We start from the raw sequence: 17,377 nt of genomic DNA, 5'->3' as shown, positions 1-17,377 counted from the left end.
CTTAGCTCAGTGCTAGGCACTGAAGGAAAGGGAGAGAAAGTATAACAGTTTCTGTTCACAAATTCCCAAATCAGTGTGATCCAAATAAATCGATAAACTAATTATTCTTTCACCAACCTGACAGGTTTCTTCTTTTGACATTTACAATTCAGTCACTAGAGGATGGAGTGAGGACGTAAATGCGAGTTCCATGTGAATTTTCCAGGGTTATCTTCCTTCCATTTGTTTACTTGCATTTTCACTGCAAAATTAGCAGGTGAAGTCGGGTTCTTTCTTTGCTTTTCTTAATGGCATCAGTTCCAAGAGTTGGGTTGTGGCAGTTCATGGTAAGTGGTTTCTGTGTGATCATGTCATAAGACACAAGAAAGAAGCAGGATCCTAATCAATGAAACATCTGTACATATGACAGGTGAAAAATCATAACCACCCAGCCAGATGGTTACCAAAGGAATGATAGTTTTGTCTTCTACAGATTCGTTCTGCAGTGCGTTCCAGAGCTCCCGTGTCCATTCGGAGCTCGTTTTAAGTCCCAACTCTTGACCAATAAATAGATCACTCACTCCTCTGAGAGTCGTATCCACCCAAAGCCCCTCCTCCCCGTTGCCTTGAGTCCTAGGTCTTGACAAACCCAGCACAAGGTGAAATGGTTGACTGTCTCCTTTTCCTTCCTTGTTCTGTTAAATTTATTTATTTATTTTTGGTCCTTGGAAGCAGAAAACTGCATGCTTTTTTTCTTTTTCTTTTATTTGTTTGCATTTTCTTTCCCTAAATGCTTCATCTCCCTACCCCTCCTGCAGTGAACCTAATGTCCTCGATGACTCCCAGGGCCTGGCCGCCGAGGGCAGCCTCTCTAGGTACAGTGTCAACACTACCTGTGTATTGGTGTCTGTGCTGGGAAACGAGCTGTTCCCTGTCTCCTCTGTCTCTCTGTCTCCTCTCTCCCCGTCTTGACATCGATTTCCATTCCTTGCCCTTTGTTGCTCATAAACACACGAGCCTGGAAGTCAAAGGTGTAGCCTCCTTTATTTTCAGCTTCAGAGCTCAATCAGAGATGGCCTAAAAAGTTAACTTTAAAAAAAAAAAACAAAAAACTTCCTGGAGTTCTCCTAGGGGCTTATCCCATGGACTGTCTCAGGAGTTTGATATGCAAAATGTTAAATTTATCCCACCTAATCATTTTCTCCCCTGCTGATATTCCTTAAGAAACATTTTTTTCAGAAGCCTTTTCATACAACTCCCCATCATTAGGAAGCCTCAGTCCAGACAGGTCTTTCAGCTAATACCGTGGATGATAAGAAAACAGTGATGCTATATAATAAGAATACCAATGTCAGTACGATTTATATAATTCCCTCTCTTTGGTGCACGCAGCATGACAGGCTATTATAGTAGCTTGTTCAAACAACACTTACATAAAGAATGTCTATCCCACCACGAAGATGACCACCAAATTTGCCATGAAATATCAGACACAAACATTTCTTGGTGAGAGAAGTCTTACGATGCAAACAATGTAATGGCTTAGCTATTGGTTTAAAGCTTCAGAAAGGGGGACTGCACCTTTAACACTCAGTTAAACCACGGCAAACATTCCTAATTTTGTGCTGTTGATTCACACCTCTCAACTAATCCTCATTAGGGGTAATGCTTCTTGTTCTTGCTAAGAGTGCCTTTGTTCCATCTCAAGATAAAATATTCCCTTTCAGGCTTGCATTATAGAGTGAGTTGCACCCGTGTTTATTGCTTTATCACAAAGAGGAGGAAATGTTGAGAGGCCGTTCCTGTGAAAGGTTGTCCTTTGTTTTCTTTGCATCTTGTTCAGATTTCACATTTTCTTCCACAGTTGAAAATGGGAAATTTATTCCATCATCTGGTGTATCTTTTTTTTAACTGGCCCCGTAATTCATGACATTCATTTGTGTTTGCGAGCCCCTGCCTGGACAGGTCAGTCTCTTATTGGTGGTAAATGTGGAAGTGCTGCAGAGTGCAGGCTTAATTCCATTACCGAGAGCTTTGGGGATGAGGAAGAACGCAGCAGTCCTTAGGGAGGTTTCCCTTCATTGTTCACAGTGTTGGAAGAACTCTGAACCAAGCCTAGCACTGTGACCACTGGTTTCAAAGCATTCATTTGTTTAATGCTGAATATTACATACAAGACAGGAGAACCTAGTTAGGAAGATGATTTCAATGTCCTGTTGAGAGTAGAAAGTATTAAATCAGACTTCCATTGGGCTTTGTCCCGGGCCTTTTCTAATTAGGCAAAATTCTATTCTTGCTGAGTAAAATGCTAGTCTGGGGTTGGTGAGAGAAGGCAGGAATTTGAGTTGATTTTTATAAATTCTCCCAAGGACTTGGCCCTCTCTGGCAGGCTTAAGGGTTCAAATGACTGATCTGGAGTTGTCTAAACCAATCCAATCTGCTGTAGGTCCAGTGTTGATAGGAATAAACCCAAAGTTCTTGCTATCTGAGGGTGGTTCAGAGCCAAAACTATAGGTTTTATCTACAGTTGAATTAGTCGCTCATGGGAGAACACTGATGACTGTTTTAGATCATCTGTTGTTGATCTGTTACTCCTGTAACTGGTGTGTTTTAGTTCTGGGCGTCAGTCACCTGGATTCATTTGTGGTCATTAAGAAACCAGAAAATGAGGCACTCACTTTGGATTCTAAATAATTCTGTAAATGCAGAGGCGTTCCAACAGCCGTAGCACGTCCACCTTTGCCATACACTGCAAATCATATCTCTTGAATTCCATCATGTCACCAAGTTCTCTTTGGAGGAGAGGAACTTTGGGCATTTACTAAGAGGTGGGTTTATAAAGGATATAGATTTCTTATATTTGGTTTCCAGGCTTTCTTATTTTTGGCATGAAACTTCTTTGTGCTGCAGACTCTTAAAATCCTAAAGAAGCAGTAAGACATTAACAATGTAAGTTACATTTAGCACATACCTGAGCACTCAGGACCTAAAAGACACCCAGAGTAATCCTAAGGAAAACCTGACTCCAAAGCTTAAAGAATATCAGTAAGCAAGCATGCCTAACGGAAAGTAATAAACCCTGTTCCTCCTCCCAACCCCACATTTTGATAAACTTTCTGGGGATTGGCTTTTGAAAGAGCACTTGTTTTAGGCAAAATGGGCAAGTTGGTCTGAGGGCTAAATGAGGAAGAGACCAGGATAATAGTATAACCTGATGAATAGGTGGACACCAATAAAAATTTTGCAGACCTTTAGAAAATTTCTTCTAGGCTTTTTCTTTAACCTGTGCTAACTGGTTTCTTATAAAGATTCACGGCAAGAAGTATAAGCCTGTTAGAATCACTATGCTGAGAAAAAATTTTGTCTTTTGGAAATTAATAAACTGCAATAATATTTCATGGAAGAATTCTCTTCTTTAAGAGTGTTGCTCTTAGAAGTACAGAAACTTCACTGTAGTTCTTCCCTCCCTGTACCCACCCACAAGTACACACACCATGGACCATATTTTCTCTCCAGAAGAATATAGACATACAAAAAGTTATTCAAGCACTTAAGCCTAGAAGTTTATACTTGAGAGTTAAATTTGGTTTGGACACGTTAGAACATTTTGAAAGGCAGGAACTGACAACCAAATATAGCTTAAAAAAAAAAGATTACAACGCTATTTGATTCTGTAAGGGTAATTTTAATTGCAGTGGAAAATAAGAATGTGGCTCAAGTTTGAACAAGATATGCAGTCTGGGTGAAACAAAATAAAAATAACCTATCCATCTCATGATCATCCACATTTTCAAAGTATGCAAACTTGGCAAGTACTCCCAAATTACAAAGAAAAGATTAAAACAAACTTTTAATGATCATCCACATTTTCAAAGTATGCAAACTTGGCAAGTACTCCCAAATTACAAAGAAAAGATTAAAACAAACTTTTTATGCAGCTGAGAATTAATAGCTAAGAAAATGTGTGTTGTGATACCCAGAGAAGTGTACTTTGCCAATGCTAAATCAGTTCTTATAGGATAACTGAGATCCAGATTATTTCCCCTTTTTATCTGATTCCAGTCTCTAGTCTCTAAATTCTGTGGCATTTAAAATATATCTTCCTAGGGCTTCCCTGGTGGTGCAGTGGTTGAGAGTCCGCCTGCCGATGCAGGGGACACGGTTTCGTGCCCCGGTCCGAGAAGATCCCACATGCCGCGGAGCGGCTGGGCCCGTGAGCCATGGCCGCTGAGCCTGCGCGTCCGGAGCCTGTGCTCCGCAACGGGAGAGGCCACAACAGTGAGAGGCCCGCGTACCGCAAAAAAAATTAAAAATAATATATGTATATTTTCTTGGATGTTGTGGAGGCTACGTAAATTTTAAACAATAATCTTTTACTGGGAAAGGGAAGAGTAGGATTTTGTCCACTGTTTATGTCTCTGTCCTCTATAAATGCTTTATGGCTCCTTCAGTGCTGGCTTTATGCATTCCCATCACAAGGCAAGCACTCAGGGAAAATGGCTACTCTGTGTGCTTTGTACTCCCCCTACAGATTTCTCTAACCATATTAAAATTGAAACTAAAAGTACAGATAAAAGCAATGAAAATACAAATTCATTTTCTCTATACTAGTCTCACCCAGTACTTCTACTTAAAATTTTTATTTATGAAATCTATTTCTAGATTGAAATACACTTTTTTTGTACTTTGAGATGAGTGATATAAATTTTTGTTGTATTACTGAATGGCCCTTTGTTCCCCTGTCCTTTAAGAAATACCATTAGTTATATATTCCATTAGGAGATACATACGTGTTTATACACTCCAATCCAAGTCTTCATGCTGAAAGAAAAGAGGTCATTTGTGCCAGAATTGTCTTCTAACATTGTCTAAATTTCCCTAGCTTGTAAACTGCTTCCTTGCATTTTGAGTAAGGTGTTTTTGGTTTTTGCAGAAGGTTGAGTCACATCAGTTCTGCCAAGACCCAAGTATATTTACTTCTCTAAAATCCAGATCGTTTGCCATAGTAATGTTGTTTAGTGACTCAAAAATACAAAGGATGATTTTAACTTCCATTTAGAAAGTTTTATTTGCTTTTATACTTATGGTCTTGCCTTTTTATTTGGCAAAACAGTGGAAGTCAGCCATTCTCAAATTCCCAAGATTAAAATTTTTAGGGAATCAGTTTTCCCCAGAGAGATGCTTCAGGCAAACACCATGGTCTTCTGGTTGGTGTTAACATTGCACACCTGATGGTCCACACATCACAAATCCTACACGTGACGGAAATACTACATGACATGGGGAGAAAGTAAATTGAGACCACTTTTTATATGCAACTCTAATTTGATATAGACCCGAACTTACTTCTTCTGCATAGGTAACTTCAGTTATTAATTTCTCTGTTTATTGTTAACATATCCTCTTCATGCAGTTAAGCCAGACTTTGATGTTCCAAATATAAACATATTAGCATCACATTCTCAGGGAGAATATATATATATGTATATATTAACTGAGCTGTATTTCCAAGGACACATCCTATAATTTAATCATTTATATGTGCATTCCATTGATGAAATACTATATCATTTACATAGAACAGCTAATTACTAAAGCTATAAACTTGATCCATTTCTTAGATATAAGCCTCTCTATCCATAGAGAAAATTTTGATGCTTTTGATCCTCCCTTGGAATAATCATGATGAAATTACCATTGTTTTGACATTTAACACTCCCTGAACAACGTGTATTTCTTTTCTTGCACCATTTTTTTCCTCACAATCTCAGATTACTGAATTAAATGAGACAAGTGGACTGCCTCTATTTCATTTTCTCTGCCCAAATATTTTTAAGACATTTTATTACCTACTTCCTTCTAGTGGTCTAGAAGCAATAAATTCATTACAAGTGTAAAACAAGGAAGCATACTATGTTACATCACTTTTCATATTCAAATCATTTTACATCAACTAACTTCTTTTCTCTACCTTAATGGGAGGTAGGTGGTAAGTATTAACCTCCCTTTACGGCCAAGGGAACTGAGGTAACATTTAGATGTCAATGAAGAATCCATTCCAGTGAAAGCTTTGCTTGGTATTTGGGAGAAACTTGTTTCTACTTTTGTGCATATGGTAATTGAATACTCTTTCCAATTTAAGACACGTTAAAATGTATAATTAATAAGGAGATGTCATTTCAAACATGCCAGCAGCTTAGTCTGGATTGCTTATCAGAATTTATTGCACTGTTCCTTTGGGGTAATTTTCCATCTTCATAGAAAGATCATCTATGGTACAAGGCCATATATGTATAAAAATAATGTACATTGGTCTTTTGAACTTGATATTCAGGAGAACAAGAAAGTTTAAAAAACGTCTGTTTTTAAAACTCGTTATGGAATTTTGTATTGTGTATCCCAAATGGTCTAATTACAATATAATTACATGCTTATTTCAGAAGAACTATGATAAACTCCATTTGGGAATCATTGATTCTCTTCTAGTGGAAATACGAGTAAGCCTTTTAAAAAATGACACGTGACTGTGTCAACCTTGTGATGATTAACTAGTTGTTAATAAAACAGGGGAAACGTCTGATTGTCCATCCTGCCACCTGCACGGAGACTGTATTTAGGTAGCTCATTTTTTTAAAAATAGCAATGAATGCATACAGTCTTTCCTTCTCATGGACAGTTGCTGACGCTGCATTCCTCTGTGGAATATTTTACTGTCAAAACTATTTGCAGATGACTCTCCTTTTGCAAAGGCAAAGCAGAAATTAATTACCCACTAACCAAATAATCACATTGGCATCATCCACAGGATTACAGTGTTCTCTGGGGCACGATACATTTCTTTTTTTCACCTCCACTCCCATTATACATTCCTATTATACATGCATGCAGAATGAAAAATGATCATGCGTCCATGACAGTGTTTTCAGCTTCACCCAACACTAAAATAGGAACCGCTGCCAGCAGTCATTTTTGCATATATAAAAGACACATACACAGTGAATTTGGGGGGAGCAGGTTGTCGCTTTTATAAATTGTGTATTATGTTTGGGTGCAGCTGTTCGATATTAAACTTCTAAGTTGTAATGACAGCTTAATTACTTTGCCAGCCTTTTAAATCTAAAATCATTTTTACAAGACATTTAATTGTCTATCTATGCGACTGTTCGTTTACTCAGTCAGAGAGACTTCAGGCTGCAAACATGTGTTGAATGTGACCCTTCACCCAAATGGTTTCTGTGTCTGATGTGTTTGATATTCGTTCATCTTATTTTCATTTAAATTGAAAAAATTTAAAAGGTGTTCCCATCCATGTGATAGAGTTGTACATGTTTGTTCGTCACCACCTCTCTCCTTACCCTTGAAAAAAAAATTGAGATTAGCGTATAACATCTTAAGCCTTTTGGTGGCTTCCAAACCAGGGGTGTGATGTTTTGCTGAATGATAGATCCGGCATCAGAGATTGAAAACAGAATCTCAATTTTGGCAGCTTGGGGCTACAAGGCCTCGTCTTCCCTCCTAAACCTTTGAAAACTCCCATCCCGGGGATTCTTTCCCAACCTTCCTTCAAAGATAATGGTATCTTTGAAGTGCCTGTTTCCTGTAAGTGATTTTGACTAACACCCACCAGACAATGGTCCTGTGTGCTTGCTCCAGGGCACACTAACACCGCTGATGCTCTCAACAGGGTGGCAAGTGTGCAGAGTGAACCTGGCCAGCAGAACCTCCACACTCAGCAGCCGCTGGGGAGGAAGAGGGGCCTGAGGCAGGTAAGCAGACCCTGGAAGGGCAGGAGAGTCATCCTGCGAAATGCAAGGTCTACTCAGTTTTTAATGCCCATGTATATTAAGATTATATTTTACCTTCTCCCCGCCCGAAATAAGCAGTACAGAACAACTTTAAAACACGGTAAGTGCTTGGGCAAGCGGAGAGTTTGGGGCTTCTTCTATTTTTAGCTCTGAATCTTCTTATTAGCAAAGCTGATCACTTGGTAAAATAAGTGGGCCTATATTTTTATTTGCTCCCTATCCAGAAACCTTTGCCAGCCAAACTACTGACAATGGAAGATTTGTTAGAAGGTTGATTTAAGGCCTGTTTCTGTAGAGAGGCAGAGACAGCCATCCTTTCTTCCTCGTTTCAAGATTAATAATTCAATTTAAAACTGAAATTGAAGTAAAGATCATCTTTATAAAGTTCCCTAGGTGGGGTTCCTTTACGTTACTGTCTAAATAAAAATCTAAATGAGGCTTTGTGCTGTTTCTTTGATGGGAGCATCCCAACACTGATTTGGAGACCAGACATTTTCCCAGTACCTGAGGTGTTTTTCATCAACCTCCCCTTGAGAGTTAGCATATGCTCAGCTACAGCTTTTAGGTGAGCAAAGGCTGATTGGTAAGCAATCATTGTTAGTTTTGTATCCTTAAATTCACTGATATTCTCACTGTGACTATTTCAAATTATGTTAATGTTCTTAGGATATATAAAGGGGTAATAATCGTAAGATAGAAGTGGCTAAGGGGCAGCCAGAATCAAATACGTACTTGTATTTAAATATGCAGAAAGAAGTTTATTTTATTGGCTATGAATGTTAAGGAACAACCATAAGACTCCACAGAGACCCACCAAGAAGGGAACAAACCATAGTCAGAATCCTCTGAGCTCAGTCTTTCCTCCCAGGCAGTTAGACCCTTCTTGCTAGTTTTCTTCTGCCCGTTCTCTTTAGCTAAGACGTCCTCTACTATCACGTCAGAAGACTCAGACTGAATCCAGAAACCGCCATGGGGCTCGGCTGTCAACCACCCGCAGGAGCATTCAACCTAAAACGAAGCCATCTGGTGAGGCCTCCTGTGTCCCTTCTGGCTACACATTGACACATTGCCCTGCCACACAGCCAGGAAGGCCTGCAGAGACTGAGCTCATGCAGATAAGCACACCTTTGGGGAGCCACTAGGAAAAGGGACGAAATTTCCCAGGAAACTTGAGTGCCTTTTTTCGCTCACCTTTCCCAATTCCATCCCTCCCCTCATGCACCTAGGAAATGGAACAGTCCAAGGTAAACCACAAATGCTATGAAATTTGTTGATAGAAGGTTGTGTTTCATTTACCCAAGCCAGGAACTGGGTTTGTTATATGTCTTACTGAAGACAAAGGAATGATGAATAATAGGGACTTTTAAATCTTGTTGGCAGTTGTTATGAGCAGTGACCAAGTTCACTTAATGATCTATGCCAATTTTGGTTTTATGTAAAAACTATTTATGTGAAAAGGCTATTAAAATTTTTTTTTAATAAATTAATTTTTTAATTTATACTATTTATTTTTGGCTGTATTGGGTCTTCGTTGCTGCACACAGGCTTTCTCTAGTTGCGGCGAGTGGGGGCTACTCTTCCTTGCGGTGCGTGGGCTTCTCATTGCAGTAGCTTCTCTTGTTGCAGAGCACGGGCCCTAGGCGTGTGGGCTTCAGTAGTTGTGGCATGCGGGCTCAGTAGTTGTGGCGCATGGGCTTAGTTGCTCCACGGCATGTGGGATCTTCCCGGACCAGGGCTCGAACCCATGTCCCCTACGTTGGCAGGCGGATTCTTGACCGCTGCGCCACCAGGGAAGTCCCTGAAAAGGCTATTTTATGCAATAATGATTTTTATACCCAAGTCCTAGTCTTTGTAAGAAGGTGAAATCAATACATATACATGATAGTCTAATCTGCTCTCATTTACTGATAAACCAGCAATGTCTTTACCAAGAAAAGTCAAGTCAGGAGACACTTGTTAAAACTAATTATTAAGCACTGCCAACCTACTTTCCTCCTATTCTATTTACTGCTCTACTTCTGACCTACAGCGGATCAGAAACGATCTGTGACCTTCATTGAGGCTCAGGCAGAGCCAGCCGGTGCCCCAACAGACATGCTTCCTGCCACAGGCCAGCCACAGGGCTGCGGCCCAGCCCCATCCAGGAAACCAGACGGAATGGACAAACCAGTGCTCACGTCTTCCCCCGCCATTGTTGTTGCTGACCTTCACAGCCTGTCTCCCAAGCAGGTGAGGGCACTGGAGAAACAGGCAAGTCTTGCTCCTTGCATACTTCTGTCTGGGAACCATTGGGATATGCAGATGTAATCCGTATAACTTAAGTCTGGGTCTGTAATGTTTTGTTAGACAGACACTGGTCCTGTCATCATGAAAAAAAAAAAACTGTAAAGTATATGGCCAAGAATACATCTACTTAAGAAGGCATAAGAGAAATCTTCATACTCTTTGTTATGAAAACCCTAAGAAGAAATATTTCATAGTTAAAATAACCATTGAAAACCAGTATATAATACATGATTGACAGTTCAATTCAAAATATATATATAAATAAAGTTACCAATTTAGATGAAACTTTTAAATATAGAACCTTCTGAATCCTGTGAGAGGAACTTTTGTTTTGATCTTTTTCGTCGTTGTTTTGATCTTTTTCGTCGTTGTTTGATATTTTCTTGTTGTTTTGATTTTTTTTCCCTGCTTTTTTAAAAAAAATTTATTTATCTTATTTATTTTTGGTTGTGTTGGGTCTTTTGTTGCTGTGTGGGCTTTCTCTAGTTGCGGTGAGCGGGGGCTACTTTTCATTGCGGTGTGCGGGTTTCTCATTGCAGTGGCTTCTCTTGTTGTGGAGCATGGGCTCTAGGCGTGCATGGGCTTCAGTAGTTGTGGCACACAGGCTCAGTAGTTGTGGCTCATAGGCTCTAGAGAGCAGGCTCAGTAGTTGTGGCACACGGGTTTAGTTGCTCCGCGGCATGTGGGATCTTTCTGGACCAGGGCTCGAACCCATGTTCCCTCCATTGGCAGGCGGATTCTTAACCACTGCGCCACCAGAGAAGTCCCTTTTTCCCTGCTTTTGATTTTTATCATTAAATTCCCATAGGTCCCACGTTCTTCTCATGTGGTGTTTAAAGAAAGCTAAGGGGCAATATACTGTATACGTTTGTAAAGTCTTTAATGGTTAAAAAGCAGAAACTAACACACCATTGTAAAGCAATTATACTCCAATAAAGATGTAAAAAAAAAAAAGCATCGTAATACCATTGTCTCATTTTTATCCTCACAGTCTACAGGATAAGTGGGGCAAAATATTATGCTCATGCAACAGGTTAGAAAACTGAGGCTTAGAAACTTGGAAGGGCCTATCTGAGGTCTCACATATACCAAAGGCTAAAACTGGGTCCACCCTTGGGATTCCTTGTCCAGTTACAGCTGTACAACAAACATTCTTTGATCCTTTTCCCTAGTACACATCCTACCTTTCCATGATGTTATGATCCTTTTGGTCACAGGGTGAAAGCCTCCCAGCTGAAGAAGGAGAAAAGGAGGAGGACACAGAAATACAAGGTGCTACAGCACATAGCCCCCTCTCTACTCAACTCTCAGACCCTGATGACTTCACAGGCCTTGAGACATCCATCCTCCTACAGCATGGAGACACTGTCCTTCACATCAGTGAGGAAAATGGCATGGAGAACCCCCTCCTGTCCAGTCAGTTCCCTTTTACTCCCACTGAGCTAGGGGAGACTGAGGTAGACCTAGATGAGTCTCATGTTTAATTCTGTACCTTTTAAGAGTTGTAGGTGTAGACAAGATGTGGAAGGGGTCACTTTGCTAAAAGTTGAAAAAAAAACGTGCTTGGAAAAGATGAAAACATAGCACTTTACACTCAATGGGTAGCACAAATCCCAGTGGATTTTGCTGTCGATGTGCATATTGTTTCATAAACATCTTTTAAAAGTCAATGGCTAAGATGGTTTGGTAGTGTGAAGACCATAAAATCTAGGGAGGAATAAAGGGAAAAAGCCATTTCACTGCACATTGTTTATGATTCAAGAAGCCTTGAGCAGTTGAAAATGTATACTGTTACAGAGCTGCTTACCTAGGAATATTAACAAATAATGTGTTCTAAAAACAGAAAGCAATTTTTTGAGGTTACATTATACATCTCATGCAAATGTTTATTTTTCTAATTTCAAAATCATTAAATCAGGTGGCTATACAAGTAGCAATTTATATAAAAGTAATCAATAAGGAAAATATTAGTTTGGGGAAACTTGATAGCAAATAAGCCTGCAGCCATTTTTTTTTTTTTTTTTTTTGATCAACAATACAGCCATTTAGAAGAAGAAAAAATACTATTTTTAGAGCTGTGGATTTTTCAATATTTATTTTTTAACTGTCATTTTCATTGCATATTGTAAACCAAAATGCTAATGCCATAAGATCATTCCATTTCATAACACATTAGAGAATATTCTAGAAATTATCAGACATAATTCTGAACTAAGAAGAACCTAAATAGCCTATACTATAATAAAAATTAAATGTAAATATAATAGCTAGAAAGAGATGGTATTCCTACTTCTAGTCCTGACTACATCAATGCCAAGATTGGGAGATATTGGGAAATGTGATTACTTTCCCTTACAGTGTCCTGTGCCTGCCCTTGATGGCATATTTTCAGATATTATATTAAGGTTAGTGTTGTTAGAATTGGTTCAATGAAATAACTCTCAATGTTAACAATATTCATATCCTTTAGATATTAAGTTTATGGTTCTCTATAGACAGAGCTTGTGTATTTTACTTTAACTTGAAGTTCAGTTACTTGAAGAAAAGTATAAAACTTGGCTTGTGTGGCTATATCTAGTGTGTTATTGATCCTATAGCAGGGCTTGGCATCATGTAGTTCAAGATTAAATTTCAAAAGTTTAACAGTTTACATTACAAAACTGTTACATAACTTCTAAGTGTATAAAAACTCATATATATATATATATATATATATATATATATATGTAAATTGGTATGGTGGTGAGGGTGTGTGTGTGTTTTCTAGTCCTCAAGCTGAAGTTTAGACTGTGATTACATTGCAATGAATTTGGAACCCATTCTGTACACTTAAACTTTGACTACATTGGCTATAATATGGTATATGTATATATAAAGGAGACCTACTAGACCCACCCAAATCACAAAGGAAACTTATTTTTCTCTTAGAATTGCTTATTAAACAGGCATTGTTTTTAATGTGATATATACTTTCAAATATAATTTGGGGGTTTGGTCTCATTCACTAATAGAATGAAAGATATCTGTGAGTTAAAGTACAAAACTAAAAATTTCAAATCTAAAACTTCAGAAAGCAGAGGTGGTAAATGGCCTCATCTACGTTTTACAATATTTTCAGGACATTTACACTTAATGCTGAATTGTCAAATGCAGAAATATACATATATAAGTGGTTTTATGCTTCTTTCTAAGCTGATATATTTTGCCTGTTAAAAATTATGCTGCTCCCTTAGTGTTAGAGGCCTTATGTTTGGTAATTACAAGTGTCTGTGCTATATGAGTCTCTATGTATGTGCGTGTTTTGTTCCAGTTTCTTGATTCTTGACTCATTCTCTATGTATAATCGTATCAAATATTTAAAAAGTAAAAGGGTCAAAGAAGATTGTTAAATATCTGACCAGAATCCTATATACCTTTATATATATATTTAAAAAGTATTGGGATGTTTTGAACATGACTATGCTGGCCTGTCTGCCTTTTATCCTGATTCCTTCACTCTAGTGTTATGGAAGTCTACTGGAAACTTTTTCAATAAGCTAAGTAATGTTGTACCTTGCAAAAAAGCCTCCACTCTGACAAACAGGGCCTTATAGAGTGGGAATGTTTTCATACTGGGACTATGGAGATTTTGCAGATGTGTACATCTGTTCCATTTAAGGTGCCCTTAAACGTGTTGAATGTAACATGTTAAATGTTTATGTGTAATTGATAAAATATCTATATGTATGTGCATAAGATTGTCACAAGATGTATTCTCAGGAATACTGTTACCTGGAGTTTGAAGGAATAATTATTTATAAAAACAAAAAAAAGTCGAGCAAGATTAGAAAAAGTTCAAGATAAGTAACAATATTTTGTAATTCAAAATATTACTGAGTATATGACTAAAAGTTAATTATTACATATGATAAATATAGTATTGGTAATAGATCATTTATTAAGCTATGATTCTTAATATTTATCTTGTTCAGAGGAAAATTAAAACAGACACCTAATTCCCATGTATAAAAAATTGGTCTCAACCAAGAGGTTGCTTCTTCTGAAATTAACTTTTGAGAGACCTTAGAATAAGCATGTATCATCCACAATAGTGGGTGTAGATTTACTCAGATTCAATTAAAGCAGTTCAAATTCTGGATACAGCATTTTCTACAGCAAAACATTTTACTTTCATTTTTCAGTGTTTGCTGCTTTCTGTAATTCTATTAGATAAGTTGTTTTTTTCCAAAAAGGAAACTGAGTTGTTGAGTGCATTGGGGCAAGGCACTGAGAACTACGGTGTCAAAAGGCATAAATGGGCATAGCAATGCTGGAGGAAAAAAAAATCCGTGGCATTTCGGGGTCTGACTAGGGCCTGTTGAGTAGGCTGGAAGTAACTGATTTGCTATTTCAAGCCTCCAAGAGTACCTTAGGCAGGATGATATCTCCTCCTTCTTTAGTTATCTGTCCCTTTAGTCAATGAAAAACATTCTCCAGTCTGCTGTCCAGCTCTGAGAGTATCTGAGACAGGAATAGAGTGTATATAGGGACCTACAAGGAAGAAAGGGTCATAAATAGAATGACAGTCCAAAATAGAAATTAAATATCCTTCCTCAAGTTGTACATGAGACTAATAGTCTCCGGAATTTGCTGCTATCACACCGAGTCATGCTGTTGCCCTGTGACCTCACACTTCCAATTCCACGGCCTTGTCTTGGCAGTGAATAGAAAGTCCCACCTCCTCATTTACTTCAGTGGGTCCTAACTGCAGCATTTCAGAAACAAAGTTTGGTTTGACACTCAGGAGAATAAAAACAAGTTTAGGGCAGAATGTATCTGGAAAAACTTAAGACAAATTTTCTTATGTTATTTTAGGATCATTTAGGATTACAGATCAATGTACCTCCATATTTTTCAAGTCACTGTGACTGCAGGATGAAAATCCTTTATTAGCCATTTTATAGGTTAAAAACAAAAGATTGACTACACAGCCAACGTCCCTCAGATGACTATAAAGTTTGTTATGAATACTGAATGACCAAAGAGCATGGAAAAAATGCATATGAATAAATACTGAAATGTTTATGAAAGATATTTATGAAAGATAAGACTTCTGTGTTTGAATATGCACATATAATAAAATAAATCTAAAAACATTTAAGATGCCTGATTGAGTTTTGTTTCTCATTTTTCAACATAGGGAATAGGTTAACTCATTCAGGAAAGTGTTCATTTTAGATCCCTGGGGTGTGCTTTTGTTTTGGATCACTGGAGCTCACCTTAATATCTCTCCTCAACCCTCATAGTCCAGCCTGAGGTTACCCTTCAATTGGACACCTCCAATTCCTTCCTCCTATTCCAAATGAGCTCCATTCTACTCACGCTTTCCATCCCTAACTTTCAAAATAAAGCAGAATGGGCATATTGGGAGACAAGTTCCCCAGTGTGACTTCTCTGCCCAGGTATGACCATCTGGAATGACTGGTAGATTTTCCGGGAGGAATGTTAAGGACCAGGTTATGTGCTGAATGTGGCCAGAACCACTATGGGATACACGTTTACCACCAGTTCTTTTATACAAAGTGCTCTATCCTTACCCTCTAAGTTATGCCCTTGCTAAATCCTTTTTTTTTTTTTTTTTCCTCTCCCATGAATCTGTTACCTGAAAAACTGTGTTCCCCTCTTGGTGGGAGTCGAGCCAAAAGACACAACCAAGCCAAAGATCAGGAGAAGGACCTATTACTTGCAGCAAGAAAGGAGAACATGGGGGATCTCTCCTAAAGCAGTGTGTTCCCAACAGCAAAATTGGGTAAGTTTTATGCTAAGGGTACATGCGTATTGATGAAGGGGCTTGGGCTGTGGACAGAGTCCAAGAGTTAGTGGATTGAAGTCATGAGGGTCAGAAAAGGTCAACATATCATCTCTTAAGTTCCTGTTGATCTGGTGGTTGAGGCTTTAGGCTAATCACTTCCATTGAAAAGAACTGGTTGAATTTACAACTGATACACTATCTTCGCTATTGTTACTTCCCTTGCCTGATAACAGGCATTTGCTTCTGCATTCTTTGTCCCCTTAAGATCATTAATTACTACACAAAAGAATCTGAAAAAGAATGCATATATGTATATATACACCCGAATATATAACTGTATATATATATAACTGAATCACTTTGCTGTACACCAGGAAGTAACACAACATTGTAAGTCAACTATACTTCAAAAAAAAAAAAAATGACCTTTAGGACAAAATCACTTTCTTCTTTCCTTAACAAAGACATCTCCATAGCTTATACCTTTTCTTACCCCAATACATAGTGTATTTCTATTATTATATCTGGTACCTTTAACCACATATATTACTTAGAATACTCAATCCTTTGAAATTTTAATTTTTAAATGAAAATAAAGACGTGAATATTGATCATTGTGAACTGTAAAAAAAAAAAAAATTACTGAGACCTGTTCAAGGGCAAACATTGTGGTCAGGCTTAGATGACAAAATAGCTTAGGCCCAAAATGCTTTCTCTTATGTCAAGAAAGCCATGCCTGGTTTTCTTTCTCCAGAGACCCCTCCTCCCCCACCTCATCTGCTTACAGTTTTACTACAGTTATTTTCCCCACCCAATGATCCTAGACACATTTGGCAAAGAAATAGCCACTCTTACCCTGTTCTGGATTTTGTCTGAACAGTAAATAAATGTATTGCAATTTGTCAATAAGCATTCCTGTGAGAGAAGGTAAGAAGGATGAAGGCCAGAAGCAGAGGAGAGTAATAATAACCACCACCATTTATATACTGAGCACCAGGCATCCGGTCCTGGACACAGACTTGGATTCACAAATCTTAAACGTTGAGCACTGTCTTAATAGATGAGAAAACTGGAGGCAGGGAGAAGTGACTTGCCAGGTCACCCAGCTAGTATCTGGTAGAGCCAGGATTCCGCCCTAAATCAGACTCCCACCGCTCTTGAGAAAGATTCAAAGAGAAATAGGAAGAAGGGTGTTTTTTTCGTTGTTCTTGGACAAGTACAGGGACGGAGAGGAAAGGAACGCATATGCAAACGATGGAGAAACAAAAAAGTGATAAGAGGGCAAGAGCTGAGAGGGAACTGCAGGGGAAGTAAAACTAAAAAAGATTAAGAAACTCCTCAGAAGACTGGGAGACCTGAAAGGCTTGTTTTAAAAACAAAGGTCAGAGGAAGGAGGAAGGTGCCTCACCGCGAGGCCCCGCCCCTAAGCCCTTAGAGTGGCACCCCTCCCGCTAGGGGAGGCGGGACTTCCCCCCTCAAGGCAGCTGCGGCCGGTGGAGTCCGGAAGACTCTACTG

General features: G+C 38.6%; 1 protein-coding gene across 3 annotated transcripts in view; it reads left to right on the top strand.

Annotated features, from left to right (window-relative positions):
• Positions 1-15,214, top strand: part of UNC80 (unc-80 homolog, NALCN channel complex subunit) — a 241,703-nt gene extending 226,489 nt beyond the window's left edge. The window contains exons 60-64 of one of the 3 annotated variants that reach the window (XM_032637295.1): positions 798-854; positions 7,664-7,745; positions 8,699-8,810; positions 9,814-10,013; positions 11,288-15,214. In XM_032637295.1, the coding sequence (XP_032493186.1) occupies positions 798-854; positions 7,664-7,745; positions 8,699-8,810; positions 9,814-10,013; positions 11,288-11,554 (718 nt within the window). In that variant the 3' untranslated portion in view covers positions 11,555-15,214. The remainder of the gene's footprint in view (positions 1-797; positions 855-7,663; positions 7,746-8,698; positions 8,811-9,813; positions 10,014-11,287) is intronic. The other 2 variants (XM_032637294.1, XM_032637297.1) reach the window with 2 other exon arrangements.
• Positions 15,215-17,377: the final 2,163 nt, after the last annotated feature.

This window comes from Phocoena sinus, chromosome 7, assembly GCF_008692025.1.
Source record: "Phocoena sinus isolate mPhoSin1 chromosome 7, mPhoSin1.pri, whole genome shotgun sequence".
NCBI classification, from domain to species: domain Eukaryota; kingdom Metazoa; phylum Chordata; class Mammalia; order Artiodactyla; family Phocoenidae; genus Phocoena; species Phocoena sinus.
This window is presented reverse-complemented; position numbering and strand designations above follow the sequence as displayed.